This window comes from Carassius auratus, chromosome 35 (genome assembly GCF_003368295.1).
Source record: "Carassius auratus strain Wakin chromosome 35, ASM336829v1, whole genome shotgun sequence".
Lineage (NCBI taxonomy): Eukaryota > Metazoa > Chordata > Actinopteri > Cypriniformes > Cyprinidae > Carassius > Carassius auratus.
The window spans coordinates 1,051,185-1,074,548 of NC_039277.1; the positions used below are offsets into that span (position 1 = coordinate 1,051,185).

Consider the following 23,364-nt stretch of genomic DNA (forward strand, 5'->3'; position numbering starts at 1 on the left):
GCAGTCTATATGTAAGGTCTATTTTTGGATAAACAAATAAATTAACTTTGCAACGAAAAAATACTTGATTTTTTAATAACTGTTTTCTCTTTTTATTTCATCTATTGATTGATGCAAAGCAAAATATTGTTTTATTTCTGATTTTTTTATAAATTACGTCTGACACCATATAATTCCACGCTCATGCAATAATAATCACAGACTGATGCACTTGATTAAGTACTGCTTTAACTAAATGTACAGAATTAAGAATATCTATTACAGTCCAGAACTGATCTAATCCAATGGCATGAAATTATTTAACTGAGTGTGTAATCAGTAACTAATGACTAACACCCCATGAGCATTTACTCTGAACTACTTTGCTGTTGATCTCTGAGCTATTATATCGTTTAAGGCCCAGTTTCACACAGACTAATCCAGGATTAGGCCATAATAGGTAATTTTTATTAACATGTCTTAGAAAAAACAGTGGTGTGCATCTTGAGACAAAACAAAGGCACTGATATTTGTTAAGATGTATTTGTTATGTATTTGTTAAGATCAATCTGTGAAACTGGGGGTAAATGTTTTACTTCACTAAATGATTTTGTTTTGTGAGAAAGCAAATTCATGTGGGGGAAAATCTACAACTATTCACCATTTTCATAGAGCTGGTACAACAGATCACGCAGAAACAAGAAGAGAAAGCATCACAGCAGCACAAATGCCGTTTCATAGTTCTACAATTGCTGCAATGACTTCATGATACCAGAGCGGCATTTCACCAAATGAACAGCACTACGATTACTCTGTCTGAACCTTGCTTTCTCCTTCACAGCATCAGATTGCTGCTTTTATAATGTCATAGACAGAGACTGAAGGAGTCTAAAAGAAAGCGCAGACGGTGTTTGTTCCACTGACTTTACTGCTCCTGCCAGCACCAGCCGAGTTTGTAGGTGGATGGCTCTGTTCAGACTGGCACAAGCTATCAAAGAGAGACACAGGCTGCTTGCAAACACACGATTCCACAAGCTCTTGTGAAGTAATGCTACAGCCTCCTGTCATCCATCACTTTAACAGCACACCAAGCCATTTTCTCTTTCTGATTTGACACGGATCACAAAGTCAGCAAAGACTGACTGAGAATAAAACACTGTTTTGCAAGAACAACAAATCATTCTCTAAAAAACAAAACCTAACAACAACAACATTTGAGTCCTGCTCAGTAACCAGATACCACGCTCATGGATAAAATGCAAATGTGTGTTTATTCCATAATTTCATTCTCATTACTGTAATGCAAGGAATTACTATTTCAATTAAATTGCGAATAAATCATGTATTTGTTACAATGAATGCAATTAATGCTTCTTTATATTTAGAAAACATTCTTAAACAGAACGACAGGATTCCACGATGTATTACCGTAATTATAATACGATTTTTGCGTTATTGGAAAATGCAGTTATTGTATTGTCACAAAAAGACCACAGGACATGGCTTGATACGTGTTGCCTTTTAATTACTTCTTTTTTAATTTCACCTTTTGTATGTTTCTGAAAGAAGCCTCTTCTGCTTAATAACACTGAATTTATTTGATCAGAAATACAGTAAAAACTGTACTACTGTGAAATACTGTACTAGTTTTTATATTGTGAAATGTAATTTATAAAACACGTTCAAAGCTGTTGTAAATTACTCTACTAACATACACCTTTTTTTCATCTGTGTGTTGCTCGGTGGTTTCAGAACCGCAACTGTGTCTGAGGAAATACATTGTTTGGTGGAAAAATACAGTTATTAATATCATTACACTATATTTACTCTGTTTTATTCTGTGAAACCTTACTACGTATATGGAATAACTGCTTTATAAAAGCAATAAACCCTGTGGAGCCGTGGTTTACAGTGAATTTATAACAGCTAAGGGGGTTGTGCCAAACAACACCCCTACACAGTTATAAATTCACCATAAACCATGGCTTCTTGGGGCTTATTGCATTATTTATTCCTGTGATCAGAGCTGAATGTGCAGCATCATTACTCCAGTCTTCAGCATCACACGATCCTTTAGAAATCATTCTAATGTGCTGATTTGCTGAAACATTTCTCGATGCAAAAACATTTTTTTATTATTTGATGAACAGAAAGCTTAAAAGAACATAATTAATTGAAATAGAAACGTTCTATAACAATATCCAAGTATTTTCTTTAGCATTTAATCAGAATCAGTGCATCACTGCTGAAATAATTTTTTGTTGTTGTTTTTCAAAAAGATTGCTCTGAACCCAGTGGTAGTGTATGTCCTTTTGAAACATGAGGTTTGGCTCAGGCTTTAGTGATGACACAGCTGTGAACCGTGTTTGTCATTGCTCATTCTCATTCTAAAGAGCACGCCAGTGGACACAAATCTGGACTGTAAATCTTAATGCATCTATTTGCTAAATATTAATTTTGTCAGTTTTCAGGAATACAGTAGTCGACCTCAAAGCTAACAGACATAAGGCTCATGGAGTCTTTATTGGTTACACAAAATAACTTCTGCTTTCTTTATGTAAAATATACATATCTTCTTTCAAAGCAGGACAGGTTTCGTTGAGATTTACCCATCTGCACCTGCTCTGTCTCTATATAAACCTGTGATATGCATAACGCTTCCCTCCACAAACGTAGCCATGTATTTATTTGTGTGTGGGCGTCTGGCATACATTTCTGAAAAGATCCAGAGCGGCGCAACTTTCAGCTGTATTCACCCACAAGACATGAAACTAAGAAATGTTTGAAATGAAAGCGTCTAGAGAAGTGCTGCGGCGTGGGCAGGAGATCTCTGCGTCTCCATGGCACATGCGTTCTCCTGAACGTGTCAAGCTCACAACACGGCGTCCTGCAAGCTCCAAGACACATGATCAAACACCATGGAGACCAATGAGAGGAGCTATTCTTAGAGAACCCAGAATGCACCTCACATTTCACTGAGGAAGTAGTGGGGGGTAGATAACTTTCTTCTGTCTTCACTGTACTGCTGCTACTAATGGCACTTCCTGAATCATTTCTTTTTGTTTTCCTTTTCAGGTCAAATTTATAACAGGCTCAAACGGCGTCTGCATTCATGGCAAAGGCTTATTGCAAAGAAATGCATGAAATGCATTCATGGCTTATGGCAAAGATGGAACAAACGGTCAGTTTTCATGTAGCTACTAATACAGGCAACTCTAGCGAAGGGTCAGAGGTCACTTACTGGGCCATGAAGGTCAGTGTTGAGCAGCATTAGAGCACAGGTAAGGCAATGAACTCCATCTGCAAACATCAATGAAACATTCGGTCACACCGTGAACACGCTCAGAGACAGCTCAAAGAGACTGAACATTATTTTTATCATAACTTCTGATATCACGCACTCATTCATCTCTGCATCAGGAGAAAGACTAACATCACTTCCATGGCAACACTCTTAGCAACAAGGATATGGTTTAGCTTTTTACCCATAGACTGGTCATAGCTGTTACTAAGATGGTTGCTATGGAAGAAACACGACACTGTGATACTGAATGAGCGATTAAACCCAATCATGTTTGATGGAGAATTACTGAAGAGGGGAATATGAAATATCTAACAGATAACAAATGTTGTGCAATGTTTTATTTAGAGATTTCATATGGAGTGACTTGTATAACCCGAGGCATCAGTCCTTGGCAACTTTTTTAGCTTCATGTTTTTGTCTCTTTCTTCTTTTAGAGGAGTGAGCGATGTAAAGCCAAAATATACTGTATATCGCTACATTATTGACATTTTAGTTGGTAACGATATATATCACAATATACAGTTTTTTATGGGAATGTCTTTGAAAACCTACTTTAAATAATGGTCCTTATGACAATATTCCTTTTATTCATATTATTTGTTTTCTACAAACAGTCATTAACATTGAAATGAAACCATTCCATAAATACCCATTTAATATTTCACTGTTGTATCGAATATTCTGACATTATTAACTTCAGCTCATATCGTTGTCTAATCTCACAAACATTTATTTATTATTTAGTTAGCAGCCATGTAATAGAAGGATAATGTGCATTCAGCTGTATATGTGATGATATTAACTCCACCCAGGTGATCAGGATCCTAATATAAAGTGAGAGGCTGTTTCTCTGTGCTAGGGTTACGATAACTGGTGAACAGTAACAGAAAAGTATTATTTATTTTCACTACTTTATTTTGGGAGACTTTTACTTCAAAGCATTCTAAAGCATAATACCATACTTTCTACTTTCCTTCGATATCTGATTTATGGACAAGATGATTCTTTCCAATGAACCTGCTGAATTGGTTCACAAATCACACTAAACGATTCATTTGTGAATCATACTGACCTGACTGAAGCTTATTTTGAATCAACAATTCACTGATTCAATGATCCGGTCAGAACGGCAAAGAACCGAGATATCACCGAAACACAAACAATGGTGTAAAAAGTAAGTTGCTGAATTTTAGTATTTATTATTGTTAAGTTTTAGGTGAAGAGTTATTTGTGGAGTTATTAGTTATTTGTAAAGTGAATCTGCTGTAAAAGAGTTATGTGTCATGTCTATACAGGGTAGGTTACATTAGGTAAAATAATGTAAATTACTGCATTTTCCTCACTGATGTAGCTGTTTAAAATTACATAAAACTAGCATGTTTGCATAACTTCCATCTTTAAACATTAGTACATTTTTCCCCATGTGACCCCTGTACATTGTACATAATTACACAAATTTAGATTTGTCGCAATATTAAAATACTACATGTATATTTCACTTGTTTCCACACTTTAATTATTAGCAAATGGATATTTTAGTATACTGAAGTTTAATGCTTTCGTAGTGTACAATAAGTTTTGATAGTAAAAGTTTGCTTATTTACAGATGAATGCATATTAAATGTCTTCATTAATCAGTTTTATTAGTTCAGATTAATGTGTAGTCTGACTAGTGCTGGCTAGACTAAATAATAAACATGATTCAGCGATCACTACTTTTTACTTTTTAATACTTAAGTACATTATAAAATCAAGTACTTCTGTAATTTTAAGCAAGCAAAATTGAAAATGAGTACTTGTACTTTTACTAGAGTCATGTTTTATTAGGGCATCTGTTCATTTTCTCAAGTACTTGATTTGTGTACTTTGACCACCACTGTATGATAATGACCCTTTACACATTAAAATGATCTGAAATAAAAAAAATAAGTAATGAGAAAATGAGAAAGGTTACGTAAGGATGACACATGAAGTACCTTGTGCAGTGATGACGGTGGGATTACATTGATAGTACCGATTAGAGAAATGAATTAACACCCGCTCTCTCTCCTGTGTCTCGCCCATTAGTGAGAATGCTTTCAGAAAACATCTGCAACATAAAAACAGCAATATAACATGACCTTGAACTTCAAGCTTTGCTTGTAGCTTGAGTGTTAAGACTCATCAGGGGTCCAGAATCAGGTCCAGATGCAAGATAGAAGATAAAAAGAGCCAATACAAGCTCAAATTACAGTAAAAACTTGACAATGTTGTGTGTGGGGAGACTACAGGACAAATCATTTACAAATAAAATTTTCAGCAAAACATTCATTAATTTAAAATGTATAATAAATGAGTGGCACTGTTGAAAGAAAAAATATATTATTTAACATTGGAGTTAAAAGACTGTAAACATACAACCAGATGAGCCGAATTTTAGTCATTGCAAAACAGCAGCAACACACACACTGAGACTGTATAAGTGTCCAATAACTGAATGACAAACACTTGACATGAGATGTACCTGAGTGATTGGTCCAATGTCATGTCTGTAAACTCAAACAATTTGAGGTACTCTTCTGCAACCATCTTACTGAAGTCATTACTGTGAAAACAAACATAAAATAAATATGACATTATCACAGGGATTAAAAAAACACATTTACATTATCAACAGTTCAACTGGACATACTGTAAGCTCATGCTCATATGGTTTATGGTATCTGGCAATCACATTTGATAAAGGCCTGTGGGCACTGTAATAACACATCACTTCATTGTATACTCTGTGTGTGTGTGTGTGTGTGTGTGTGTGTGTGTGTGTGTGACAGAAATCAGACATACTGAAGTTCAGAGCATTTTACTAGTTTGTGATGAACAACCCAGAAAAGACATTAATCTACTGTGACACAACACTATAATAGAGAGGGTGACAGAGGAGGAACCACAGCCGTATAAAGCAAAGTAAAGCAAACAAAGATATGTGAATAAGTTTGAGGGAGTGCTGCTATATGGCTTGAGATTCATGGTTCCCATACCTTTTGATCAATGTATTAAAAAACATAGACAAGATGACAGTATTGCTATGGAAAGTGAATTTCTTCAGACAGCAGGAGAGTGAGACAGGATGAGAGCATTGCTATGGACAGAGATGGTCTTCAGACAGCAGGAGAGTGAGACAAGATGAGAGCATTGCTATGGACAGTGATGGTCTGCAGACAGCAGGAGAGTGAGACAAGATGAGAGCACTGCTATGGACAGTGATGGTCTGCAGACAGCAGGAGACTGAGACAGGATGAGAGCACTGCTATGGACAGTGATGGTCTGCAGACAGTGTGAGACAGGATGAGAGCATTGCTATGGACAGTGATGGTCTGCAGACAGCAGGAGAGTGAGACAGGATGAGAGCACTGCTATGGACAGTGATGGTCTGCAGACAGTGTGAGACAGGATGAGAGCATTGCTATGTACAGTGATGGTCTGCAGACAGTGTGAAAGTGAGACAGGATGAGAGCATTGCTATGGACAGTGATGGTCTTCAGACAGCAGGAGAGTGAGACAGGATCAGAGCATTGCTATGAACAGTGATGTCTTCAGACAGCGGGAGAGTGAGACAGGATGAGGCCATTGCTATGGACAGTGATGGTCTTCAGACAGTGGGAGACAGGATGAGGCCATTGCTATGGACAGTGATGGTCTGCAGCCAGCGGGAGAGTGAGACAGGGTGGGAGCAATTGCTATGGACAGGGATGGTCTTCAGACAGCAGGAGAGTGAGACAGGATGAGAGCATTGCTATGGACAGTGATGGTTTTCAGACAGCAGGAGAGTGAGACAGGATGAGGGCATTGCTATGGACAGAGAGGATCTGCAGACAGCGTGAGACAGGATGAAAGACTTGCTATAGACAGTGATGTCTTCAGACAGTGGGAGAGTGAGGCAGGATGAGGGCATTGCTATGGACAGTGATGGTCTTCAGACAGCGGGAGAGTGAGGCAGGATGAGGGCATTGCTATGGACAGTGATGGTCTTCAGACAGCGGGAGAAAGCATGAGAGCATTGCTATGGACAGTGATGGTCTTGAGACAGTGGGGGGATGGGACAGGATGAGAGCATTGCTATGGACAGAGATGGTCTTCAGACAGCGGGCGAGTGAGACAAGATGAGAGCATTGCTATGGAAAGTGATGGTCTTCAGACAGCGGGAGAGTGAGGCAGGATGAGGGCATTGCTATGGACAGTGATGGTCTTCAGACAGCGGGAGAAAGCATGAGAGCATTGCTATGGACAGTGATGGTCTTGAGACAGTGGGGGGATGGGACAGGATGAGAGCATTGCTATGGACAGAGATGGTCTTCAGACAGCGGGAGAGTGAGACAAGATGAGAGCATTGCTATGGAAAGTGATGATCTGCAGACAGCGGGAGACAGGATGAGGTATTGCTATGGACAGGGATGGTCTTCAGACAGTGGGAGACAGGATGAGAACATTGCTATGAACAGCGATGGTCTTTGGACAGCGGGAGAGTGTGACAGGATGAGAGTATTGCTATGGACAGTGATGGTCTTCAGACAGTGGGAGAGTGAGACAGGATGAGAGCATTGCTTTGGACAGTGATGGTCTGCAGACAGCGGGAGACAGGATGAGGGCATTGCTATGGACAGTGATGGTCTACAGACAGTGGAAGACAGGATGAGAACATTGCTATGGACAGCGATGGTCTTTGGACAGTGGGAGAGTGAGACAGGATGAGGGCATTGCTATGGACAGTGATGGTCTTCAGACAGCGGGAGACATGATGAGAGCATTGCTATGGACAGTGATGTTCTTCAGACGATGTGAGACAGGATGACAGCATTGCTATGGACAATGATGGTCTTTAGACAGCAGGGGCGTGGGACAGGACGAGAGCATTGCTATGGACAGTGATGGTCTGCAGACAGCTTGAGACAGGATGAGAGCATTGCTATGGACAGTGATGTTGTGCAGACAGCGTGTGACAGGATGACAGCATTGCTATGGACAGTGATGGTCTTCAGACAGCAGGTGGGACAGGATCAGAGCATTGCTATGGACCGTGATGGTCTTCAGACGGCGTGGGGGACAGGATGAGAGCATTGCTATGGACAGTGATGGTCTACAGACAGCGTGAGACAGGATCAGAGCATTGCTATGGACAGTGATGGTCTTCAGACAGCGGGAGAGTGAGACAGGATGAGAGCATTGCTATGAACAGTGATGGTCTTCAGACAGCATAAAATTGAGACAGGATGAGAGCATTGTTATGGACAGGGATGGTCTTCAGACAGCGGGAGAGTGAGACAGGATGAGGGCATTGCTATGGACAGTGATGGTCTTCAGAGAGCGGGAGACAGGATTAGAGCATTGCTATGGGCAGTGATGGTCTGCAGACAGCGGGAGACAGGATGAGGGCATTGCTATGGACAGGGATGGTCTTCAGACAGTGGGAGACAAGATGAGAACATTGCTATGGACAGCGATGGTCTTTGGACAGCACGAGAGTGAGACAGGATCAGAGCATTGCTATGAACAGTGATGGTCTTCAGACAGCGGGAGAGTGAGATAGGATGAGGCCATTGCTATGGACAGTGATGGTCTTCAGACAGTGGGAGACAGGATGAGGCCATCACTATGGACAGTGATGGTCTGCAGCCAGCGGGAGAGTGAGACAGGTTGAGAGCAATTGCTATGGACAGTGATGGTCTTCAGACAGCAGGAGAGTTGAGACAGGAAGAGAGCATTGCTATGGACAGTGATGGTCTTCAGAGAGTGGGAGAGTGAGACAAGATGAGAGCATTGCTATGAACAGTGACGGTCTTCAGACAACGGGAGAGTGAGACAGGATGAGGGCATTGCTATGGACAGTGATGGTCTTCAGACAGCGGGAGAAAGGAAGAGAGCATTGCTATGGACAGCGATGGTCATGAGACAGCGGGGAGATGGGACAGGATGAGAGCATTGCTATGGACAGTGATGGTCTTCAGACAGCGGGAGAGTGAGACAAGATGAGAGCATTGCTATGGCAAGTGAAGGTCTGCAGACAGCGGGAGACAGGATGAGGGCATTGCTATGGACAGTGATGGTCTTCAGACAGTGGGAGACAGGATGAAAACATTGCTATGGACAGCGATGGTCTTTGGACAGCGGGAGAGTGTGACAGGATGAGAGCATTGCTATGGACAGTGATGGTCTTCAGACAGTGGGAGAGTGAGACAGGATGAGAGCATTGCTATGGACAGTGATGGTCTGCAGACAGCGGGAGACAAGATGAGGGCATTGCCATGGACAGTGATGGTCTTCAGACAGTGGAAGACAGGATGAGAACATTGCTATGGACAGCGATGTTCTTTTGACAGTGGGAGAGTGAGACAGCATGAGGGCATTGCTATGGACAGTGATGGTCTTCAGACAGCGGGAGACAGGATAAGAGCTTTGCTATGGACAGTGATGTTCTGCAGACAGCGTGAGACAGGATGACAGCATTGCTATGGACAATGATGTTCTTTAGACAGCAGGGGCGTGGGACAGGATGAGAGCATTGCAATGGACAGTGATGGTCTGCAGACAGCTTGAGACAGGATGAGAGCATTGCTATGGACAGTGATGTTGTGCAGACAGCGTGAGACAGGATGACAGCATTGCTATGTACAGTGATGGTCTTCAGACAGCGGGGGGGACAGGATGAGAGCATTGCAATGGACAGTGATGGTCGTCAGACGGCGGGGGGGACAGGATGAGAGCATTGCTATGGACAGTGATGGTCTGCAGACAGCGTGAGACAGGATCAGAGCATTGCTATGGACAGTGATGGTCTTCAGACAGCGGGAGAGTGAGACAGGATGAGAGCATTGCTATGAACAGTGATGGTCTTCAGACAGCGTAAAATTTAGACAGGATGAGAGCATTGTTATGGATAGTGATGGTCTTCAGAAAGCGGGAGAGTGAGACAGGATGAGGGCATTGCTATGGACAGTGATGGTCTTCAGAGAGTGGGAGACAGGATTAGAGCATTGCTATGGACAGTGATGGTCTGCAGACAGCGAGAGACAGGATGAGGGCATTGCTATGGACAGGGATGGTCTTCAGACAGTGGGAGACAAGATGAGAACATTGCTATGGACAGCGAAGGTCTGCAGACAGCTTGAGACAGGATGAGAGCATTGCTATGGACAGTGATGTTGTGCAGACAGCGTGAGACAGGATGACAGCATTGCTATGTACAGTGATGGTCTTCAGACAGCGGGGGGGACAGGATGAGAGCATTGCAATGGACAGTGATGGTCGTCAGACGGCGGGGGGGACAGGATGAGAGCATTGCTATGGACAGTGATGGTCTGCAGACAGCGTGAGACAGGATCAGAGCATTGCTATGGACAGTGATGGTCTTCAGACAGCGGGAGAGTGAGACAGGATGAGAGCATTGCTATGAACAGTGATGGTCTTCAGACAGCGTAAAATTTAGACAGGATGAGAGCATTGTTATGGATAGTGATGGTCTTCAGAAAGCGGGAGAGTGAGACAGGATGAGGGCATTGCTATGGACAGTGATGGTCTTCAGAGAGTGGGAGACAGGATCAGAGCATTGCTATGAACAGGGATGGTCTTCAGACAGCGGGAGAGTGAGATAGGATGAGGCTTTTGCTATGGACAGTGATGGTCTTCAGACAGTGGGAGACAGGATGAGAGCATTGCTTTGGACAGTGATGGTCTTCAGCCAGCGAGAGAGTGAGACAGGATGAGAGCATTGTTATGGACAGTGATTGTCTTCACACAGCAGGAGAGTGAGACAGGATGAGAGCATTGCAAAGGACAGTGATGGTGTTCAGACAGCAGGAGAGTGAGACAGGATGAGAGCATTGCTATGGACAGTGATGGTCTTCAGACAGTGGGAGACAGGATGAGGCCATTGCTATGGACAGTGATGGTCTGTAGGCAGCGGGAGAGTGAGACAGGGTGAGAGCAATTGCTATGGAAATTATGGTCTTCAGACAGCAGGAGAGTGATACAAGATGAGAGCATTGCTATGGACAGTGATGGTCTTCAGACAGTGGGAGACAGAATGAGAGCATTGCTTTGGACAGTGATGGTCTTCAGCCAGCGAGAGAGTGAGACAGAATGAGAGCAATTGCTATGGACAGTGATGGTCTTCAGACAGCAGGAGAGTGAGACAGGATGAGAGCAATTGCTATGGACAGTGATGGTCTTCAGACAGCAGGAGAGTGAGACAGGATGAGAGCATTGCTTTGGACAGTGATGGTCTTCAGCCAGCGAGAGAGTGAGACAGGATGAGAGCATTGCTTTGGACAGTGATGGTCTTCAGCCAGCGAGAGAGTGAGACAGGATGAGAGCAATTGCTATGGACAGTGATGGTCTTCAGACAGCAGGAGAGTGAGACTAGATGAGAGCATTGCTATGAACAGTGATGGTCTTCAGACAGTGGGAGACAGGATGAGAACATTGTTATGGACAGTGATGGTTTGCAGACAGCAGGAGAGTGAGACAGGATGAGAGCATTGCTATGGACAGTGATAGTTTGCAGACAGCAGGAGAGTGAGACAGGATGAGAGCATTGCTATGGACAGTGATGGTTTTCAGACAGCAGGAGAATGAGACAGGATGAGAGCATTGCTATGGACAGTGATGGTCTTCAGACAGCGGGAGAGTGAGACATGATGAGAGCATTGCTATGGACAGTGAGGGTCTCCAGACAGCAGGAGAGTGAGACAGGAGGAGAGCATTGCTATGGACAGTGATGGTCTGCAGAAAGCAGGAGAGTGAGACAGGATGAGAGCATTGCTATGGACAGTGATGGTCTTCAAACAGCAGGAGAGTGAGACAGAATGAGAGCATTGCTATGGACAGTGATGGTCTTCAGACAGCAGGAGAGTGAGACAGGATCAGAGCATTGCTATGAACAGTGATGGTCTTCAGACAGCGGGAGAGTGAGACAGGATGAGGCCATTGCTATGGACATTGATAGTCTTCAGACAGTGGGAGACAGGATGAGGCCATAGCTATGGACAGTGTTGGTCTGCAGCCAGCGGGAGAGTGAGACAGGATGAGAGCTTTGCTATAGACAGTGATGGACTTCAGGCAGTGGGAGACAGGATGAGAGCATTGCTTTGGACAGTGATGGTCTTCAGCCAGCGAGAGAGTGAGACAGGATGAGAGCAATTGCTATGGACAGTGATGGTCTTCAGACAGTGGGAGACAGGATGAGAGCATTGTAATGGACAGTGAGGGTCTGCAGACTGCGGGAGAGTGAGACAGGATGAGAGCATTGCTATGGACATTGATGGTCTTCAGACTGCGGGAGAGTGAGACAGGATGAGAGCATTGCTATGGACAGTGATGTCTTCAGAAAGCATGAGAGTGAGACAGAATTAGAGCAATTGCTATGGAAATTATGGTCTTCAGACAGCAGGAGAGTGATCCAGGATGAGAGCATTGCTATGGACAGTGATGGTCTTCAGACAATGGGAGACAGAATGAGAGCATTGCTTTGGACAGTGATGGTCTTCAGACAGCGGGAGACGGGATGAGGGCATTGCTATGGACAGGGATGGTCTTCAGACAGTGGGAGACAGGATGAGAACATTGCTATGGACAGCGATGGTCTTCAGACAACATGAGAGTGAGACAGAATTAGAGCATTGCTATGGACAGGGATGGTCTTCAGACAGCGGGAGACAGGATGAGAACATTGCTATGGACAGTGATGGTCTTCAGACAGCGGGAGAGTGAGACAGGATGAGGGCATTGCTATGGACAGTGATGTTCTTCAGACAGCGGGAGACAGGATGAGAGCATTGCTATGGACAGTGATGGTCTTGAGACAGTGGGGGGGATGGGACAGGATGAGAGCATTGCTATGGACAGTGATGGTCTTCAGACAGCAGGAGAGTGAGACAAGATGAGAGCATTGCTATGGACAGTGATGGTCTGCAGACAGTGGGAGACAGGATGAGGGCATTGCTATGGCCAGGGATGGTCTTCAAACAGTGGGAGACAGGATGAGAACATTGCTATGGACAGCGATGGTCTTTTGACAGTGGGAGAGTGAGACGGGATGAGAGCATTGCTATGGACAGTGATGGTCTTCAGACAGCGGGAGAATGAGACAGGATGAGAGCATTTCTATGGACAGTGATGGTCTGCAGACAGCAGGAGAGTGAGGCAGGATGAGAGCATTGCTATGTACAGTGATGGTCTGCAGACAGCAGGAGAGTGAGACAAGATGAGAGCATTGCTATGGACAGTGATGGTCTGCAGACAGTGGGAGACAGGATGAGGGCATTGCTATGGCCAGGGATGGTCTTCAAACAGTGGGAGACAGGATGAGAACATTGCTATGGACAGCGATGGTCTTTTGACAGTGGGAGAGTGAGACGGGATGAGAGCATTGCTATGGACAGTGATGGTCTTCAGACAGCAGGAGAATGAGACAGGATGAGAGCATTTCTATGGACAGTGATGGTCTGCAGACAGCAGGAGAGTGAGGCAGGATGAGAGCATTGCTATGTACAGTGATGGTCTGCAGACAGCAGGAGAGTGAGGCAGGATGAGAGCATTGCTATGTACAGTGATGGTTTTCAGACAGCGGGAGACAGGATGAGAGCATTGCTATGGACAGTGATGTTCTGCAGACAGCAGGAGACAGGATGAGAGCATTGCTATGGACAGTGATTTTCTTCACACAGCGGGAGTGTGAGACAGGATGAGAGCATTGTTATGGAGACAGTAGGGATGCACCGAATGATGGTCTTCAGACAGCGGGAGAGTGAGACAAGATGAGGGCATTGCTATGGACAGTGGAGGGTCTCCAGACAGCGTGAGACAGGATGAGAGCATTGCTATGGACAGTGATGTTCTTCACACAGCGGGAGAGTGAGATAGGATTAGGGCATTGCTATGGACAGTGATGGTCTTCAGACAGCGGGAGACAGGATTAGAGCATTGCTATGGACTGTGATGGTCTTCAGACAGCGGGGGGGTGGGACAGGATGAGAGCATTGCAATGGACAGTGATGATCTGCAGACAGCGTAAAATTAGGACAGGATGAGAGCATTGCTATGGACAGAGATGGTCTGCAGACAGTGGGAGAGTGAGATAGGATGAGTCCAGGGCTGTGGAGGCGGTGCTACAGAGCACACTGGAGTAATGATGCTCTCCTCTAGAGTACTGTGCCTGGCACTGAGAGTGCTTATGAATATGGATGAGTGCCTGTATGTTGAAACCTTTATTTTTAGTTTGTCTGAGAATGTAAGGGATGAACATATAGGCCTATAGGTGGTTCTTTAAGGGGCTGAGTGTGTTGAACTGCTCCAATGCAGTCACTGAACTCAGGTCACACACAGATCTGATTGGTTCTGAGAGACAAAGAAATATGTCTGAGAAATAACTGTCAGCACAGTTCACCACAGTAAACTAGAAAACGACATACATTGAGCTGTTGTTTAATATGCTTGTATGTAGGCTACGAAATGGATGAATGGCATTAGCAAAAGCTTGTATTAACAAGATCTTTGGTATGAAAAAATATGCTAATTTAATCATACTTGAGGATGTGCCAATGGAGCCTTTTGAAAGTGTAAGATTCATTTTGGGGGCGTGGGCAGAGCTATGTAATTGAAAAATCAATTGGAAATACAATGAATTAAGTTTCTATTGATTTAAAGCATTTATTTATTCAGAGTTTATTTATATATTTTTTTCAAAGCAACTTAATATTATAAAATAATATTGCAGTAATAAGGAATTAAATAACATTTAAGGCTATAAAGAAGATGTTTTGAAGAATTTTGGTAACCATACAGTTACTGGTCCCCATTTATAATATATATATATATATATACTTTTTTTCTCTCAATGAAGGTCAATGGGGACCAGCAACTGTTTGTTTTTTTTATTGTTTTTTAAACATTATTAAATACAAATGATTGCCACTGAAACATGCATACAAGCATTTTTGTGAAAACACTGGAATTTATTCAAAATAAATCTGGCATAAATATGTGCACTGTGCAGACACACTCTTGTATTGGCGTTAGCTAAATGCTGACTGGCCAAATACTGAAGTACACAAAATTTATTTAAACTCTTTAACATATTTTGATTACATGTGCCACTCTTAAAAATGGAGTTAAGCACTCAAATGACAAAGTTATAAAATTAAATTAATTTAACCTTTCAAGAAACACTGGAAATGTATGTGTTGGAATACTTTTCCCATGGCACAATTTGCAACATTTTACTGTTGCAACATCAGTGAGGATTGCTTGGCTCATGGTCATTCCACTTTGAATTGTGCCCTAAACGGAACAGAAATCTAGTTCTGAGTGCAAAGAAAACATTTTCACCTGAATAACGATAAGTATGTGACATGCATGTGCCTAGCTACATAGACAATGACAGACACTGCTGGACTTATTCAGTGTTCAAAGTTTTTCTTCAGGTTCTAGTGAGAGGTTCTAGTTCTTCGGTGTGCATTACAGGTGTCCAATCAAAGACAATATAGAGTGGAGGAAAACACAGTGATAAACTAAACTAAATTTATGACTGAATGCACCCACTTCTTGCCCAGATGTTTGGCGACATCCGAGCGCCGGAAGCCTTCCAGGTGGTAGAGCCGTCTGGCCAGACGTCGGGCAGCTTCCTGGTCTTTTTGGCTGCCATTGTGGAGAACATCGGTGTCCTTAAGACATTCCACACCATCCATGTCTGAGTCCCAGTCTGACAGCATGTCATTTAGCCCTGCATCGCTGCTGCACAGCACACAAACACACAAAAGATTTTCATATTTAGATGTTTTATTGCCACTTCTTTATTTAGCACTCTATGTTTTAGCTTTTTGTGTAGCCCCTAAAATCTTCTCTGAAAAGTTCTGCATTCTACATAAACGGCAATTGACTTCAACTCTACTGTGATGTATTTCCAAGTGAAGCAAAACTATAAAAAAAAAAATAATAATAATAATAATAATAATAATAAACTAATTGGGATGTTTATTGGGATGTAAATAAAAAGCAAACATTGCATACTGGAACAGAGGCAGATCTGAATGTGATTGGCTGAACTCCAGCACAGCCTCACATGACACTAGAGAACAGTGAATAGTATGTTAATTAATTTGCCTAAATGATGTTCGCTCATCCATTTAATCCTGTATAAGTGAATTTTGAGGAATTGTCCGATATCTCCTGCTGAAAACAGAAACCATTTTTGCACTCTCCCCACCCGCACCATCAGATTCATTTCACAAGAGAAACAAAATGCAAAGCCCAAATCAACCGGCCGACATTACAGAAGACCAATGTCACCACAGGCTTCTGCCAACAGCGATAGCAACCAGAACTACATCATACAAAAACAAATGTAACGATCATCACCCGCTGTCCTCCCACATCAATGACATCATGCAAGATCTCACAGTCCAATCTGTGTTATTCTGGTTCTGGCAACATTTCAGAGCCATTAGCCACTGAAGGACAATGCAGACTAATGCTAGCCGTGTCATGAAGGACTGCATCTGAAGAATGTTATGATCCTTCAAACAGAACTTCATCTGAGATCTGAACAGAGACGTGACATTGAGATGCAATGAAGGGAGTTATTAAAACAGACAAATGCGTTTTCATTTCTTCTCTGTGCAGTCAGAGCATGAATTCATAGTTGAACAGATGAATGACCATAAAAACTGTTAAACAGCATTGCTCACTAAGGCTGGTTTCTGAAGTTGAAGAGTTTGTTGTATTTATCTACTGCATTAGTACAGGCTTCCTCAAGTCACCACACACAGTTTAACAGTGCCATCTGTTGAGAGCCACAACAAATGACAACACACACGCAAATCTCATTTTAGGAAAAGTTCATAACGTTTTGTAGAAAATAAAACAAGTGGTGGCAGATATTGGTGGCAGCAGTTTATTCTGCTTCTCTAATTGGATTGGACATTAGCTGTCAGTTTTCTTAAATGTTCATATCGAATATAAATTCCCATGTGTCCCTAGTACAGAAACATTCCCACTGTTATGGACACCAATTGAGAAGCGAAAAAAGGTAGAGAAAATAGAGTTAAAAAAAATTATTTCACTTTATTAACTTCTATTGTAACCTATGTTTTACAGAGTTTGGTTTGTTACTTTACTTTGAAAATACAATAATCTAAATTAACGCCACAAACAATATACCATATACAATTTACAGTATAACAGAAAATTGTTTAATTAGAAACTTCTAATTACTGAAATTTTAATTATTATTAATACTGGGCATATCAAAATGGCAGACACTTTCATAATTTTCACAAAAGAATGAAAACAATGGCCCTTTAAAAGTAGAGAATGAAAGAAAATGTACAAGATGACCACTCTGCTTGCCTGTTCATGTATTACAAAAACAGATAAAGATAGGGTAATATAAAATAAACCATTCGGTCACACTTTACTTTGTGAAGGAAAACTCACTATTAACTAAGTATTATTTGCAACTTTTGTCCGAGTAAACTTCTAATTTGCTGCTTATTAATATTTAGTAAGGTAATTGTGAAGTTTAGGTATGGGGTCAGATTAAGGGATCTAAAATATGGTCATGCAGAATAAGGCATTATAATAAACAGCCAATATGCTAGTAATACGGATGCTCAAAGGCAACTAGTTAATAGTGAGAAGTGTTACCAACCAGTCTAGTCACAACATAACTTGATCTTGTTGTTTAGAGAAAATGAGGGGGTGATTAACAGGTATGACAGAATCACAGCTATGCTGACATTTTTATTTTTATGAAAAAGTGATTCAAACAGGACTAAGAAAATAATGACAGGTCCTTCACGATATATTCTAGAAAAAAATATAAATAATTTAAACTTGGTATAGATGAAGAGAGATTTGCACAGTGCACTTTTCATTTGTGGCAAATAAAGATGAGAGTGACACTCGCACAAGACTCTGAGACACATTAAGTCAAGTCACCTTTATTTATATAGCGCTTTAAACAAAAAAGATTGTCAAAGCAACTGAACAACATGAATTATGAAAACAGTGTGTCAATAATGCAAAATGACAGTTAAAGGCAGTTCATCATTGAATTCAGTGATGTCATCTCTGTTCAGTTTAAATAGTGTCTGTGCATTTATTTGCAATCAAGTCAATGATATCGCTGTAGATGAAGTGAATGTAAAACTAATTTAGAAGAGACTTAATTTCCTGAAAATTACACTAATTTGACCATTTAGGCAAGTGTGAACTGTTGAGAAATAATGGCGATTGGTGAAAATCTGGCAGTTTGGATAGATGAAGTTGGTAAATTACCATTTTGATGTGTGAAGCTGTAGATTGCTAATTTAAGTACCTCCAGGGTCATGACTGAAGTAAGAAGTCTGCTTCAGGCAATAAAGCAGTCAAATGATGCAATTTCAAGTTTTCCTTTCTCTTTGGAGTGTCACAGGCTGTTTGTGAATAGATAAGACCTCTAAAGTCTAAAGTCTCGAATCCAAAGACTGTATAAAAGTTAAGACTCATCCACACCCTCATTTAAACACACCCCCACATCTCTACGTCACTTTGATTCTCTCTGTTGCCGTAATGGTGTGGAGACATTCGGCTAATCACAAAACATTGGCTAACTGGCCAATCAGAGCACACCTCGCTTTTCAGACCGATGAGCTTTGTAAAAATCAACACGTAGAGGAGCAACATTAATGTACAGTGTGTGGAAGAGAATGTGTTTTTTTAACCTTTAAACCGCATAAACACATTTCATTACACCAAATACACAAAATAATGTTCTATTTGGCAACATTACATGACCCCTTTAATAAACGCTCTGGCAGAGATAAAGAAATTATTCCATACTGCGGCAGAAACTAGGAAGCGTCAAAAAAAATGTCAAATTGAACAGATAATGAAACAAAAGCACTTTTCCTAATCTGATCGGATGAAGAAAATGCTGCAGCATTTAAAGGTCATTTACCATGATTTACATCATAGATTTTATTGGTATTTTATTGCTGATGTGTGAATGTATCTTAACAGAAAGAGTCAGAAAGCCACTGCTTGTGTAAGTGGCAAATGTGATGATTTTACTAATCTGGCAATTTTACAATAATTTACCAGGTTCATGTGTAAAAGCAGCTCCTGAAGCAGAGATGTTGCAGCCCACTATATCTGCACATCTGTTTGTGGATAAACTTATTTATAAATTTCAGTTTCTGAAGGCAATTTATTTTCAATATGCAACAAATATGGCAATTCAGTCTTCAGCAACACACATTATTCTTCGTATCACATAAGTACAAGAGAAAAACAGTCTAAAAACGGTTTTAAAACAATTATTACAGCCTTCGTGTGTTTCTGAATGAAGTGAAAGTTCAGATTTGAATGTAATTTTTCAATTAAACAATCATAAAAACACAAAGAAATACATTTAAAACAAAGTGTCTGCTTAACTTTTTCTTTGGTCAGTAAGTGTTCACTCTGATACTATAAGATCAGTGGCTGTCAGTCCCAGTCCTCGTGAACCAGCGCTCTGCACATTTTGATTGTGTCTCTTTTCACTTCAGATGTAAGTGCCCTGCGAAGGGGACATCACAGGATATCCCTCCATGATTCCAGTTAGAAGGGAGCAATATGTTCTATTCAAAGGGAATTAAAGTGCATTAATTGTTTTTATTTACAGAGGTATATTATGTTAAGTATATTATGTTACAAATAAGAAAGACATGCAAAATATGCAGAGCGCTGTTACGCAAAGAATGGAATTGAGATCCACTGTATTAGGCAATAATAACAATATATGTATTTCAATGTTTCTTTTTATTTTTAAAGGTTTTTTCAAGTTATTTGCCACACTTATTTAAAGTGCATCTCACTGTAATAGTACAAATATTATTTTTATTTTTTTAAATGACAAAATGTTAAATGCTTTTTATGCATATATGTATATAGAAAATGAATAATCACAATTGGTTTTCTTATTTATAGTTCATTGTGAATCACTGGCAACTTTTAAACGCTGTTGAGGTTTCAGCATCACATCCTACTGAAAACACGTGGAAAAATATCAATACAAGCACCAAACAGCTCTTGTCTCCATTTATTAGCATCATTTATTTTTTTATTTTTTTGCCCTCTTAGCATTTAGTTTAGGAATGCAAATTGCTAATTATCAAGCATTTGTGGAAAGACGATTCGGCGCCACTGCAGAATAAACTGTGATTGTATAGTGAGAATATATCAATGTTAAGCTTTTCAATTTGCCACAGATATTATACTTTTGTCTAGCTTGTGCAGTTTCTTTTTCATGGTTTTTGAGGATGGCAACATGTTACACAATCCATCCATGTTAGCATCTTACAAATGAGCTTTTACCGAGTGACAAATAAAGTATATTTCTGTCAAAAATGCTGCTTGGATTTTGTTTGGATGCATGGCCTCTGATTTTAACAACGATATAAATAGGAAATGTTTTCTCTTGACGTTTTGAAACGCCTATTTATTTTGCTAACCTAATTATCCATGATTATAAGTTAGTTGCATCTTATTAATCTGCATTAAGCATTGTTTTCCTTCCTGTCCATGACCCTTTCAGACTTTTACACTGGGATTATTTCAAAGAACAGGATTAAATTCATTAATTACAGACTTGTGGTGCCAGTGAGACTTCTGTTAAAGAAATAGTTCACCCAAAATTGAAAATGTGCTGAAAATTTCAGGCCTTCATCAGAACAGATTTGGAGAAAACTGGAATGGAGTCATGTCTAAAAACACTTGAGATGTTTTTATGAGCCTGGACTTTCATTCTTACGGCACCCATTCACTGCAATGTGATATAATATAAAAAATAAAGGTGATTGATTGATATAATGCAATGCAAAATTCTTATCTCCTTCTTGGATGGCCTTAGAGAATATTTTCAGCAAATTTTCATTTTTGCATTTTTGAGTGAACTATTCCTTTAATAGTGACTTATTTTATAGGCAATTGAATGCCAAATCAATGTAATATTCTTGGAAAAAAATGCAAAACAAGTAAAATAATATTGGACACCAATACCTAAAATAGGAATCTCCTTAAATACTGAATAAATAGTAAGAAGAGACGGGTTTGAGATATTGGACATGATGTAAATCCACAGCCTGCTGTTCTGAAGTTACACCACAGTGAGGCAGACATATCAGAAACAGATCACCAAAGCATCTCTGTTCACACTACACCAGCACACAACACTTCAAAGATACATCACACACATGAATACAGGTGTAAACACAGTCTAAGATGTCTCATAATCTCACATTTTACCAGGGTAGTTTACACCCATGATATCAATTTAATATATTAGATTGCACAGTTGTTTAAACACTCCAAACAGGATAAGATCATGATGTGTTTAAGGTAGACCAATGAAATGCTACTGTTCTTGTATTTTATGCATAATGTTTAATACTTGCATTTGTATCAAATGTATATTTCATTTTGTCTGAATAAAAAAAAAATGCATCTTCATTGCAAAACTACTAATATTGTAAAGAAAAGTTCTGTAAATGACGAATAAATAAAATACATTTACATATAGTCCACAAGAGAAAATAATAGTTAAAAAATTTTTTTTCAAAAGTTTACATCTGGATGATCCACAGCTGTTTGTTTGTTTGTTTTGTGATAGTTGTTCATGAGTCCCTTGTTTGTCCTGAACAGTTAAACTGCCAGCTGTTCTTCATAAAAATACTTCAAGGTTCCACAAATTCCTTGGTTTTCCGAAATCTTTTGTGAATTTGAATCCTTTCCAACAATGACTGTTTGATTTTGAGATCCATCTTTTCACACTGAGGACAACTGAGGAACTCATACACAACTATTACAGAAACTTCAAACGCTCACTGATGCTCAAGGAGGAAACAGGTCTCTAAAAACAGTATGCTTTGTGTACATAAAGAAAACTGGACCCGTCACAAATTCGTTTTTTTTTTTTAATGAGAAGTGGAATTCTTTCCTGGGATAAGCACTGCAGTCTTTTTATCTGTAGTACAGTTGAAGAAGGCTCACTGTGATTCACAAAAACATTATAACATTTCACTCCACCGTTTCTGCAAGCGACGTGACGCGTCACAACAGAACGCAACGTTCCTTTTTAGAAGTTACCGGCACGCGCGTCAACTGTTCAAGCTTTAATGATTATAAAGAGCGCGTCGCGTTCTGATGTGTTGCGTCGCGATCGTGCGTTTATCAAACTTTCAGTAGTGTCTTTGTTTACCTGCAGATTTCACGCACACGTCCAGAGCGCAAACCTCCAACTCTCGCGCAACGCTTTCCTTAACATCCCGACAGAGACACGCAGTTAAAGTTCACACCTCGACAGTTAAAGCACGAAAATAAAGCGCTGTTTAAAGTTCGGCTCATACTAGCGTCTGCTCATCTCTCACGCATTTCCCACAAACCCTTGCTGCTCTCCGCCAGAACTCAGCGCACAGGAGGAGGGAGAAGAAGAGCGGGAACATCCTCTTCTTTAAAAAAGTTCTCTCACAGAACAATTGAAAGACTGACAAAGAGCAGATGGAGCTCTTGGGATGTGTTCCCAATGGCGTGCAACCACACTACAGCTAGGCTACTAGGAATGTAGTATGCACATATGTGTGCGGTATGCATGGAATGCTTTAAACATAACAGAAACAACATTACACAACCAGAACATTTAATTCATTTCAGAGCACGACTATAAAACTGAAACTGACCACACCTTACAGAAAGCTGGTGTTAATTCCAGTTTAACTCAAACACTATGTGAAATACAGATATCATTTTCAGACTATAAAGAATTGTTATGAACTCTCAATCAGGACGTAAGTGCACTGTGCTGAAACACACTTCTTGCAGGGAAACTGGTGTATCTCTCACCAGCAGAGCAGTTCTACAGACAGTGACCACACAATGCTGGGGTTTTCTGGGGCCCTGAAGGGAGTGTCTGGCCAGCTGTGCTGCTAAAACACAGACATTCACTCTGGCCTCAGGCAGATTGTGTAACTGGTCAGAACCAAGGCTAAAATGTTGATTAACAATGCAAAAAACAACAACAACTATATACTTAATGT

The 23,364-nt window shown here is 40.7% G+C and overlaps 1 protein-coding gene across 4 annotated transcripts in view; it reads right to left on the reverse strand.

Moving 5' to 3' along the window:
* Positions 1 to 23,364, reverse strand: part of LOC113053975 (PH and SEC7 domain-containing protein 3-like) — a 103,453-nt gene that overhangs the window by 42,593 nt on the left and 37,496 nt on the right. For 3 of the 4 annotated variants that reach the window (XM_026219147.1, XM_026219149.1, XM_026219151.1), the window contains 4 exons: positions 15,854 to 16,045; positions 5,787 to 5,867; positions 5,260 to 5,372; positions 3,221 to 3,279 (listed from right to left, as the gene is read on the reverse strand). In XM_026219147.1, coding sequence (XP_026074932.1) covers positions 3,221 to 3,279; positions 5,260 to 5,372; positions 5,787 to 5,867; positions 15,854 to 16,045 — 445 coding nt within the window. Of the gene's footprint in view, positions 1 to 3,220; positions 3,280 to 5,259; positions 5,373 to 5,786; positions 5,868 to 15,853; positions 16,046 to 22,529; positions 22,760 to 23,364 lie in introns of those variants that run through there. The other variant, XM_026219150.1, reaches the window with a different exon arrangement.